The 12,599-nt window shown below is 37.6% G+C and overlaps 1 protein-coding gene across 10 annotated transcripts in view; it reads right to left on the reverse strand.

The window, feature by feature from the left end:
• Positions 1-12,599, reverse strand: part of Asator (tau-tubulin kinase asator) — a 171,799-nt gene that overhangs the window by 3,715 nt on the left and 155,485 nt on the right. For 8 of the 10 annotated variants that reach the window (XM_083121067.1, XM_083121065.1, XM_083121073.1 and 5 more), the window contains 2 exons: positions 10,449-12,100; positions 5,962-6,165 (listed from right to left, as the gene is read on the reverse strand). In XM_083121067.1, the coding sequence (XP_082977193.1) occupies positions 5,962-6,165; positions 10,449-12,100 (1,856 nt within the window). Of the gene's footprint in view, positions 1-5,961; positions 6,166-8,057; positions 8,135-10,448; positions 12,101-12,599 lie in introns of all 10 variants that reach the window. The other 2 variants (XM_083121075.1, XM_083121074.1) reach the window with 2 other exon arrangements.

Raw genomic sequence — 12,599 nt, forward strand, 5'->3', positions numbered from 1 at the left:
GTTTACGTGGGGAAATGTAACATTTTCTACCCGTGTTTTTCAAGAAAACTGTCAGAAAACGTCAAAATAAAGATATCGTAACCAAAATTTCTGTAAAAAACACCGTTTGCAACATAGAACATGCCAAAAGCCCCACTAGTATAAATCGTATTACTGACTCCCGCCAATAACGCAGAAATGATTGCAAAGCCCTCTATCAGAAGTTTCCAAAATTAAACAAAACAAAAGAATAACACTACACGAGACACTGATACCAGATGAATGCTTCAAACAATCGATTTCAAGTTGCGCAGGAAAGATAGAGAGATATGAATCCAAAACATTTTAAAATTTGTAATGATGCTATTTTTTCTTGACAGAGTGTACTATATAAAATTATCAAGTCTGAAAATGACATTGTACTAATCTGATGTAAAGTGGCAAACAATTCATAAAGGAAAGGAATGGTTAACCACTTGCCTGATTAACCTGAGTTAACTCGGAATTTGTTTTTGCTTTACATATTATTTACCAGAGTTATCTCGTTAAAATCGTACAACTGCAGTGCACTTTTCTGCCTACCCGGACAGTCTCGTTTGAACTTTAATAGGTATTAATTCCCGTTTTGGCCATTAGGTGGAAGGTGTAGATAGCTTGTCGAGGTACTGCTGCCATCTACCAGATTCCCGTGACACTACGTAGTTGTCGCCTTTCCAGTGATGCAAGAGGAAAGAAGATTCGTCGCGAGTCAAGATACTATTGGCCAGATTGCGATGTTGCACTCTGTGTTAGCCAATGCTTTCGGGTTTATCACACTGTGGGTAACATTTGATGTGAGACAGTATGTGTGACAGTCTGTAAACTTGGACAGCATTAAAATGTGAAGGCATTTTATTTTCGACAGTTTATATGCTATTTTCAAACATTTGTAGTACTTTCCATATATGTACAAGTTAACTCGGGTTAATAATTATGGAGGTTTTTGGAATAGTTTTGTGACCTTATTTGACCCCCAAAATAGAATTTCGTTACTGTTCGTTAATTGCCGATATCGGTACATTACGAACACACAATAAAAGAAATGTGTAAAATATGGACCATTTTTGGTAAAATAATGTGTCAGGCAAGTGGTTAATTCATCTCCTTAATTCATGTACAACTTTTTGCTTTAGAAACACAAGTTCTTGATTACAAAAATAGTATCATTTTCATAAGGGAGGGGATATAACAGTATGAGGAAGGATTGTGTTCTCATTATTTAGAAGTAAGTGCTATAATTTGGCATCTTTCGCTGCATTTGTCACTTTTTAAAGTAATGTTGGACCAAAGGTGGAGGAATATTAAGTAACAACCAGGAATGGTAATTTAAACTCTTGCCTTGTAATCAACAAGTGCCAGGTTCAATTCCTGGTGGAGATACATTGCACAGTGATTCGGATCACAATTTTAAACTTTAGGTCCTTTCTGGAATGTTGTATTTGAGCATAAATTGTATTACAAAAATATCCTTTGTTGTCCCATAAATCATGTAGCACAGAATATCATTAAGTATACAAGAGCCAATATATTATTTACCAGGTGTATAAGCTTAAATCTGCTGTTTGCTCATAGATGGCGTTAGTGAGCGTATGAAGCTACCATGGGCCCGCCATACCTGGTGTTTGTATGAGTTGGACATCTGCCAACACGAATCAGTGCACATCGTCAGCATGTGCAGACAACAACAGACAGTGTTCCTGTGGTAAGCATGTCTAGTTTTGTGGCAGAAAAAGAGCATATGCGGGAAGCTCTGCTTTTCTGCTTCCAATTGAAGAAATCGGCTGCCGAATCGCATCGAATGCTTGTGGAGGCCTATGGTGACAGCGATGTATTGGAAACAACGTGCAGGGATTGGTTTTGTCAGTTCAAAGACTGCAATTTTGACCTGAGCAACAAGAAGCGTGAAAATCGGCCCAGGAAGGTTGAGGACCATCAATTGCAGGCTCTTTTGGACGAGGACGATACCCAAATGCAAAAGATGTTTGCCGAGCAATTGGGTGTTACTCAAGCAGCCATTTCCATGCATCTATGTGCCATGGGAAAGGTTCAAAAGTTCGGAAAATGGGTGCCGCATGAATTGACCGATCGGCAGCTGGAGAGACGCCAAAACACATGCGAAATCTTGCTTGCTAGACAAAAAGAAAGTCTTTCCTGCATCGGATTGTGACTGTCGATGAAAAGTGGATATATTTCGAGAATCCTAAACACAAGAAATCGTGGGTTGATCCCGGCCAACCATCAACATCTTCCTCGAGACCAAATCGCTTCGGCCGGAAGATGATGCTGTGTGTTTGGTGGGATCAACAGGGTATCGCCTACTTTGAGCTGTTGAAACCTGGTGAAACTGTCACTGCCCACCGCTACCACCAACAACTGATCAAATTGCACCGTGTTCTGTGTCACAAAAGGCCCGATTATCAACAAAGGCATGACAAGCTGATTTTCCTCCATGATAACGCCCCATCGCAAACATCAAGACTGGTCCAAAACTACTTGGAGACACGCAACTGGGAGGTGCTACCCCATCCCGCCTATTCACCAGACCTGGCCCCTTCCGACTACCATATGTTTTCGTCGATGGGCCACACCCTCGCTGAGCAGCACTTCGATTCGTATGCAGACGTCTGAAAATGGCTTGATGAGTGGTTTGTCTCGAAAGAGAAGGACTTTTTTGGCGTGATATCCACAAATTGCCCGAGAGGTGGGCAAAATGTGTAGCTCGTGAGGGCAAGTACTTTGAATAAATTTCTTGTTGCTTTCTATGAACAAACCATGTGTTTTTCTGGCTACAAAACAGCAGATTTAAGCTTATACACCTGGTACTATGATCGTACTGCTTTACCTGTTTAAAAATCTTGCAAAATACCATTTAAAAATAAACCATTAAGTACAATTTATTCTAGTAAGAGCTGGCAGTACCTTGTCTTCTGTACTGTTCATGCTCGCACACGCAACATTTTTTTTCCTCGGCACAAATATTCAAGCAACAACATGCATGGAAAACTGGATGAAGGTGGTGAAAAATAATGCAGGAATGGTTAAGTTAGATGGAATTACATGAAGGCACAAAAACCAACACACACACACACTCCAGCATGGTCCATACAGGGATCACTCCACTCACTGTAAGCACCTGAACTTAGAAGCAATCTTCCGCAAAGAACCCTTCAAATACGATACATACGAGAAGTTTGGCTTACTAATCTCAAACATGGGTTGCCAGGTTAAGCTGTTTCATGGTGAATAAAAACATGTGTAAGTATTATAAACTAATCATTTGACTATAGTTAACAAGCTATTACAACAAAGGTAGGAATCAAGTTCTCTTACTAAAAGTCTGTGTAAGATCCATTGCATACAAAATGAATTTCTAACACACTTTTTGTAGTTTCCTGTTTTTTCCATTGTTGAAGAGTTTAGAGTTGATGTGTATTTTTTTATTACATCCAAGTGTGAGAATGTTCTAATGTTTCAGTAAAAATACACACCAACTCTACATGAACACAGCAAACCTTAGGACAGTGCTTCTGTCAGTAGTGTGGAAACATAGTTAACAAATATCAGAAAACTACAAGAGGTAAGTTGAAATTTCATTTCAAACGAGTTATCTTATTTTGAGTTTAAAAAATGGCAATTTTTTACACAACTCATTGTTGAACATTTCATGGTAGCCTAAATTTTGTAGGTAACCTCCCCCTTATTGTCTTTACATGGTTGCTTTAACACAATGCAACACGATGATGCATAATTTTATACAAACAGAGTTAGAAATTTATCCTTACCGACTTAAAGCAACTAGATATGAAATGAACAGATGAAGTAATGAAAGTTCAGAACTCTGAGTGGTTTCCTGGAGGCAAGATCCTTCAAAATTTGTGCTGTAAAATATGTACTTTAATGTTTAATATACCACCCTCAAACAACTTTCTACATTCCATGTTGCCAGTTTCTTCAAACAAAAATATGAACAAATCAGTTGTGTATTTAAAGGAGACCAATGGGTTTGGGGCTTCCCAACATGTTAGTTATCAATTTTGGACACCCAGCACTTTGTAAAATTTTAAAATTCTTTAGTAATGAATTGTGCTTACTCTTTGGGATAGCGACAAAGATTTTTTTTCCGTGGATAAAAATCAGAAACCCCAAACATTCCTCCTTACAAGATGGCAATGGGATAAAAATAGCTTGGGGCTATGTTTTCAGCCACATGTCTTGTGTTTCAGTGCCATAAATCACTGCTGTTGACAGTGACACTTGAAAAAATTTGTGTAGATCAAAGGAAATAGTAGGGAGAGTCCTACATACAGGAATTGGCAACATTGGTGTTGCAAGTGGTGGTCACATTATCACAGTTAGACAAGATTGGGAGGAAAATGAAGATCAAGTTTCTCTCTTAATGTCCAGAACCTTACGATTTAAATGTCTGTATTCCTGTGAGCCAGTCATGAAGTATTTGGGCTGCACAGTAACCTACTACGTAACATCACTAAAAATGAAGCATGGTTTGACAGTGGTCATCTCAGTTTCCTTTTAGCTCCCTCACCTTCATTAACCTTCGAACTTTTAATGTAAATAGTGTAGTGACAAAAATGTATTCAATGTATTGCTGTTCAATAGTGCTCATTACACCATCTTGTCCCCAATTATTTGGTAAGGATGAATTTTGAACTCCACATGTACGGAAGCTCTTTGTTTACGTGCAGAATCTGTAACCATCGACACCTTGATCGTAAAACATTAATTTTTTGTATAATTAAAAACAAATGGGTAAAAACTAAGACCCCCCACCATCATTCTACAAATACAGTCATCAATTTCATAGATTTTCACCACAATTATCCAATATCCGAAACACCCACGTGATCTATTCCTGTGACTTACAGTGAGTGGAATCATTTGTCAGTGATTATGCTGTTTCTTGATTGGGCACACACTGCTAATAGCTTTTACCAAATTACAAATAAAAGCGAGTAAGATTTCTGCTTTCACAAGGCAAAATAATAATATTTAAGGTTAGGGATTACTTTTAACCAATACCAATATTCTTGCCGATACTGATGTTTGAACAGTAACAATATAAAATATTAACATACAAGTATTTCATCGCAACTACAACTTATCAAACTACAAAAGAATTGTTTCAAATTGGAATATTCAAATTGCTGTCATTCATCTTAAAATCTACCTTTGCAACATTGTTTTTGTACAAGGTTTTGAATGAATTGTTCTTGAGGTCTGGAAAAGTATTGTGTGGTATCAATGATTAAATTTGAAACAATAGTTTCTGATACTTAGACCACTGGTATCAGCTCAACACTGACTACAAAAATAGTGTGCAAAAAATGTCCATTATGTTAGACCAGAACCGCAGGTTTAACATTTTTTAGTGGAAACATGAAAGCAATGACTCCAGCAGAATGAAAAAAACATTATTATTTTAGGTATATCTTTCTACATACGAACCCTTGCATCACATTAAGATCCAAAAAAAATAGTCCACGTTCACTTAAAAAACAACAATTTTTAATATTTCCCAACTTTTCCAGGTTTAGAATATTTTCAAGAAATTCCCTGACTTCTTTTTTATTATTAGCCCTGATTTTTTTTAGGATCTAACCCTATCTGATTTAAAAGAAAGCGTTGGCAAAGGGAGTGTGCAAACTTGTCAAAACATTACTTGTGCTTGTAGAACCCATCATTGTATACAATGCATAATTAGAACAATTACATACAAGGGCTATTGAAAGGTTTCAGTGCAAGCTCTATATTTACTGAACAGAAATCTCTCTCCTTTCATTTGTAATTCTTCTCGATGCATATGGAGTTGCTGAATGAATACACAGAATCAATGCGCTGTGTGCACGAACCGGACAGACGGACGAATTCATGAGGTACTACCAGCTCTGGACGTACGTATTAAAAAAAATAATTGCCAGAGCTCACCTTGCTCCGTTTTCGGCTCGAGGCGGCAGGTCCCCTAGAGGAGGGTGTGGATTCGGGGCTCGAACAGGGCCTGAGGAATCACTGTCAGCCTCACTGCTCTCCTCCCCACCACCTGCCCCTCGACCTGCAGAGAGCAAATGGCTTGGAATTCCACGGAGAGATGTATCACGTCCTGAGCTTGATACTACCACAGACGAGCGGGGCCTGCAGAGGAAAGAGGGTGTTCATGTCCTGTGTTCAGTAGCTGTGTATACGTTTTCTTAAACAAGAATATCACAGCACATTATAATGAAAAAAAAATTAAATAAAATACACCAAACAACTTCAATAACTGTTCTCATCCCCAATTCAACACAGCAGAGCTGTTTAAATATAATCACAAATAATTCTTCACCAGAAAAAAAAATAAAGATTTCATAAAAAATTTAAAAATCCATATAATAAAAACAAACTTTACCTTTGGAATAAAAACAATTGTCCATCACTACCCAAAAAACAACAAAATATTATATAAAAAATGTATTATTAAGTATCTTACACTTATATTCTGAATTAAAAATTCCTTTTAATTAATAGTTACTTAGTAGTGCAAAAAAATTCAAATCTGCTAATACAGCAAAACAATAATGCAATTAGCCACTAGCATTTCAGTTCTGAAGCATGAAAAGTATACAGAAGGGCAAAAAGCCGAAGGCTCCACAGTACATATGACATACTTGTGTACCAAATTCAAGTAAAAAAGTATTATATATAATTTATAAAACATGGCATTTAGTTCTTTAACTATGTGCATGTATTAAGTATTTGTAGTGAGATACAAATGAAACCTCATTGTTAATACCTGTAATTAGCTGTCAGTGATAGGTTTGCAAAATTGTAGCATTAGGTATTTTACTTAGATGTACAACTACTCTGAAATAAGGCATAACAACAAAGGAGGAATTGTGGGTACAGAAAAAATTCCACCATATTCCCAAAGATTAAATATAAATTGGTTAAAAAATCTTTAAAAAAATGAGCATTGGCATGTTAAATTTAGTCTCAGCAATGCTTTCTTCATTTCATGAATTCTTTGTAAACGATACAATTTCTGCCTGGTGGAAACACTTGTTATGGATATATTTACCTTATTTTTGTAGATACCGATAAAGCTACTAAAAGCAGAGCTACTGATTCGGAATATGTAAAATACCATAGAAACAAATTTCTTCATTCCATCAAGAAGAATATTTTCTATTCGAAATTTTCCCCCACATCTGCAAAAGTTAAGGAAATATTGGCCAAAAGCCAAAACTTTGCTGCCAAATTGCTTGCTTGGCCTAATTTTTCTTTTCTTTTGCTTTCCTTAAAATCTGACCTAGCTTTTACTATCAAACTGCAATTTTTGCACATCCTGCAAGATACATGGACCGAGAGACTTTCAACCGAAATCTATGATCTGAGAGACTTTCAACCGAAATCTATGATCTGAGAGACTTTCAACCGAAATCTATGATTAAATTTGAACCAACAGTTTCAGATTACAACACCTAATTAAAATTAAATCTGACCCATACAAAATTCTTTGAGTGTATACATGTCTCTTCACTTACAATCAATGAGGTTTCACTTTTGCACTGTCAATTAGTGTACTTGTAACATTACTGTCCTGAAGAAAATACAGTCCTCAAAAAAAGTTTAGAATATTGTTATATTAGGCACAAGTTTGGAATATTATTATGTTAGGCAATAGGTGATATGACACGGTGGAATACGTCTGCGAAAAGACCAGAACGTCCACCAGACAGATACCATGTGTTATTGCATTTCAAGACCTATCACCTATTGTCTAACGTAACAATATTCCAATTTTTTTGTGAGGAGTGTATTACCAGAATAAATCAGATTAAAATGCAAATGGGAACTAGTGTACAAAGTGTAACAATCGTCAAACTGTATTAATAAAGCAATGATTGTTAATCATTGATTTCATAAGCATTAAGCATTCATAAGCAGTTAGTTATAGGATAAGCTGAAATACTATTAACTGCTTTTAAATAAACAAAGAAGCCACACAGTTCTACCACACAATAAAATTGCATGTATACATATCACACCATGGAATCCCACATTAAATTAATGTTCCACAATGGCTCACATCAAATCATCCAAATGATACGATGTAGATTTGTCACTAGAACAAAAGGACATTATTATTAAAGGAACTGTTAGTTGCATTTTAATTTTCCAACAGATAAAAAAAAATAATAATAACAGAGCTCTAGCATGTTCAGGGTTGATTATAAAATTAGGCTAAGGTAACAGAGGTGCATTATTTCACCATAACAGATCTCCCAATATAAAAACAACAGAAAAAGTTCATAAACCATACACAATTTTTCATTTTCTGGAGGATTTATAGTGTCGTAGAAAATGTTGCTTCTTTGGTTACATTTATAAGTACACAGCATCTAGAAAAAATTTTGTTGCATATAGGACTTCTATAGGAAATGCCAACAAGACGAAGATCTATAATATAATAGACGATAACCTCATCTTCACCAACCTTTCCGATAATTATCATCATATTGTCAATGTACTTTAGTTATCAATCAGATATCTAGACTGTAAGTTTTACTTTGATATTTTTTCTAACATCTAGTATTATAAAAGTGAAAATTTATTACAGAAATTCAAAGGAACTATAATTTTGCACAAGACTGAGAATCATAAGAACGAAAGATGCAAATTTCTAAACTGAATCTTTTTTTTGGAGTGGAATCACAAGAACCAAATCCAGAAGTAGAAGTGAACTGCTCGTTCATTTTGCAACTTTTTCTCTTGCAGACTCCAAAATGCACGTAAATTCCAGACAATCTGCAAAATTCCCTGACATTTCACTGTTGTCCAGATGTGTAGCAAACCTGATGTTTCATATGCACTTATATTCCCAAAATCATATATTTAAGACAATGGCAAAGCTACCTTCTGTTATGGCAAACACTACTGAATAGTGTTCAAAAAATGAGTGACATCAAAATATTAACATTGATTTAAGGTGTTTCTATAGTATCTGTATTGCTTCCACATTTGGGATGGTTATGTACATGGAAAGGAAAATGTTATTTCAACAAAGTTCAGATATTTTGTACGTAAAGTCACAGAAAAAGTAACATGTCCGACACTGCTTCAACAGAATATCTTTGTTCTGGCAGGATCTATGCCCATAGCTGAACAAAAAAATTCCCTAGATTCTGTTTCTGGAGATTGTTGTGTGGTTGAGCACACAAACTGACACTAAAAGCTTCGCCAAAACAGTTACTGAGAATAGTGACAAATGGGTTATGGTTCTGAACATTTCATTAGATGTAGCTCAAAACAGAATAACACAGATTAGAGATAGGGGTGGTTGTGTTATAAGTTACTTTATATGGATAGTTCAGTTTAAATTGGCTAGTAGGGACGGGCTGATATGAAACCACTGCTGATACAGTACCTACATTCTATTGATGAACCTAAATTGTTCATTCACTTTATTAATCAATGTACGTAGCCATATGGGCTTTGACTCCCACAAAAAAAAAAAAATAATAACATATTGAGAAACTTATGTTACAAAACTAGAGTATATGAATTATACCTTGATATTCACCAAAATAAAAACAAATTGCCTAATACTGCACTAAAAATAGCCTAGTCACAGAAATATCACAGTAAAATTGACAATTTTATCATTAAAGCAATCCACCAATATGTATACTGTATATTAGATGATACTGATCAAGTTCTGATCTCCTGCATTCCTATTCCTAATTTTTAGTTAAGTATACAGGGTGTTTCTGTGACCATGTTATGACTTGCAGGGATGATGGAAGGGAACAAATGCAACAAAATGAGATAGGGAACCCTGGTCCTGAAATGCCCCAGTCAAAAGTTACAAGCCAAAACCACAGAGGGGAACCATAAAAGATCCCTGGGGTAGTGGAAAACAAACACAGAAGAATCACTGTAGTGGATTTAATGAGTAGTAACTGCAGCCATCATTACAGCAGTTGTTCAAAGTGATGTCCCCCTGCCTCGATACAGGCATGACAGCATCGCAATAAGCTCTGTCGCATCCTCTCTAATATCCCAGAGGTCGTTCGGACCAGATCACACGAAGCAAGGATTCTTGCCAAGAGTTCCTCTACATTACTCACAGGTGTTTCACAGACAACACTTTTGACATGACCTCACAAAAAAAAATCAAGTGGGGTCAGATCAGGTGAACATGATTATGATGATATAGTTTGGAAAAATGTGCCTTGCATAGGGTCATACATAAAATGTTTTCCACACACATGTGCTACACATGTACAGGTACATTAATTTCAATGTGGAATTCTCATGGATGTGACTCCAGAATATTTATGAAACAACTGTCACCACAAAATAACACAAAAATATTGAGATCTACCATATTTTATTTATAATTTTTATACGAAGTAAGAAATAATGTGTTAACATACCTTTGTCTCATTGCAACTTCATTTGTCTGAACCACTTCAGATACTGGCCTGTTGCGTCTTCGATGAAAACGAAGATTTAGCTGAGATTCATCTGTTATGTATTTTTCACTTTGCCGTCGCCTCCTCAGCGCCGGTGTACATCCACCCAGATCTTCTTCCGTGCTTAAACTACGCTGATACGCAAAATGTGGTTTATTTCCCATTCCTTCATCATCCGGCCCTTCACCATTCTCGAGTGTTTCACCAGGAACATGGGGTGCGGTAACACTACGCCGCAAAATGTGACCTGCAGGGATCCGGTCACTATCCTCACTGTCACTGCGACCGCTCTTATTCACACGGACAGTTTCTCGAGGTGACCGTTGCTTGAGGAACGAAGTTACCACACGTGCAGCCTGAGCTCGCTCCTCTTCCGAGTACCGCCGCGTTCTTGCATGGATTTCCTGAGTGGTCCCAGACTGTGGTGCCGATGGAGGATGCACCGATGGTGGATCCGTTGCGGAAGTGTCGTCTTTCTCTGATAATGGCCCGGACAAACTGCATCGTGGGCTACGAACAGGCACGGGAATTTTGCTCTTTGGAGGGTGTGGCAAGTTAGGGCTTCTTTCTCGTTGTTGCTGTTGAGACTCTTGGGTTTCACTATCTTCTGCTGCCTCACTATCTTGGTTCACAGACACCTCAGACTTTTTAGATTGTGATGAATCCCTTACTACTTCAGTTCCATTTTCAAAACCTTGTTTACTGGTTTTAGATTCAGTTCTGTTGTCCACGGTTTGCTTCGCAGTTTTCACTTCAGTCCTCATGTCATCACTTGCTTTGGTTGCTTGACTAGAATTTTTTACCACAGCATCACTATTGAGTTTCTTCAACGATTGGTCCACGGTTGATGAATCTTTCGACTGCTGCTGGGCCATCTCTTGACGACATTTCAACTCCACTTTCTCGACATCTAGATCTTCTAGAGAGGCAGTCCCTTCTAGAACGGGTGAAAGACAAGTTGTTACCTGGGGTGGCAGTCGCCTTTGTGGTGTCCGTCTTGGTTCCTCGTCATTGCGCCTTGAATCATCCTGCTCGAAGGAGTCGCCGTCTCCATTTCTAGATATAGCCTCCGTAGCATCCACATGCTCAGTTTCAGCCCTCGTTCTCCCATCTTCCGGCTGCATTACCGCATCGAAATAAATGGATGGATCCTCCTGATTACACCCTGGACTTGCTGGTGCATTACTTCTATCTGTGGGGGCATCTAAACGCACTTTGGCACTGTAAAACTCAAGGTAGCTAGAAAGAACACTGTCATATCTAGATACTGCACCGTCACCACTAGCCGACAAACTAGGCTGACCCTTCGCTTGAAGCTGCTGTGGTGAAACAATATAGTTAATGTCATTCTCCACTCCCAATGATAACCGAAGGGCCTTCTCTCCAAGGGCACTATCCGAGCGATTCTTGAGAATGCCTCGTGGCCTTGGATGGTCTGGATCTTCAACTATTCCGAGTCCCGTTCCCCTCTGCAGCATTGTATCGCATGTCTCCACAACTGCTGATCCTTCAGCACGATCCAGCACACGTATTTCTAGCCTACCAGACACAGGCTGTGCTTCACCAATGCCTAATTCTGCATCTGCATCTTCCAGGCAATTCAGAGCAATAGCCTGAAATAATCAAGGTACAATTAGTTAATGTTGAATAAAAATCAAAGTATAAAAAATATGTATATGTGTGAACTACAATACACAGGGTATTACTTTACAACAACAGCATGTAGAGGACATCTAGATCAAAAACTTTTCGTCACGTTTTGCTTCTTGAGGTCTCATTTCAATGCTATGCGTTCTCAAGAAATTGCACATGCCTGTTAATTACATGGCAGAGATTCATGGTTGCTACTGCCATATAAATTTTATCTGAAAACAAAATTTTAGAAAATTACCGACAGACTGTGTAAGCAATCAATGAAGAGTCACATCCTTCAGTGTAAATAGCCACGAAACAAAATTTGCAGTATTGCTTTTAGTATGGTACCTAACATTAAAAAAATGACAGTGGCAACTGTGAATCTATATGGCAGTCCCCTTGTCATCACTTACTTTGGTTGCTTGACTAGAATTTTTTACCACAGCATCACTATTAAGTTTCTTCAACGATTGGTCC

This window comes from Lepisma saccharinum, chromosome 4, assembly GCF_977018435.1.
Source record: "Lepisma saccharinum chromosome 4, izLepSacc3.1, whole genome shotgun sequence".
In the NCBI taxonomy this organism is placed as follows: domain Eukaryota; kingdom Metazoa; phylum Arthropoda; class Insecta; order Zygentoma; family Lepismatidae; genus Lepisma; species Lepisma saccharinum.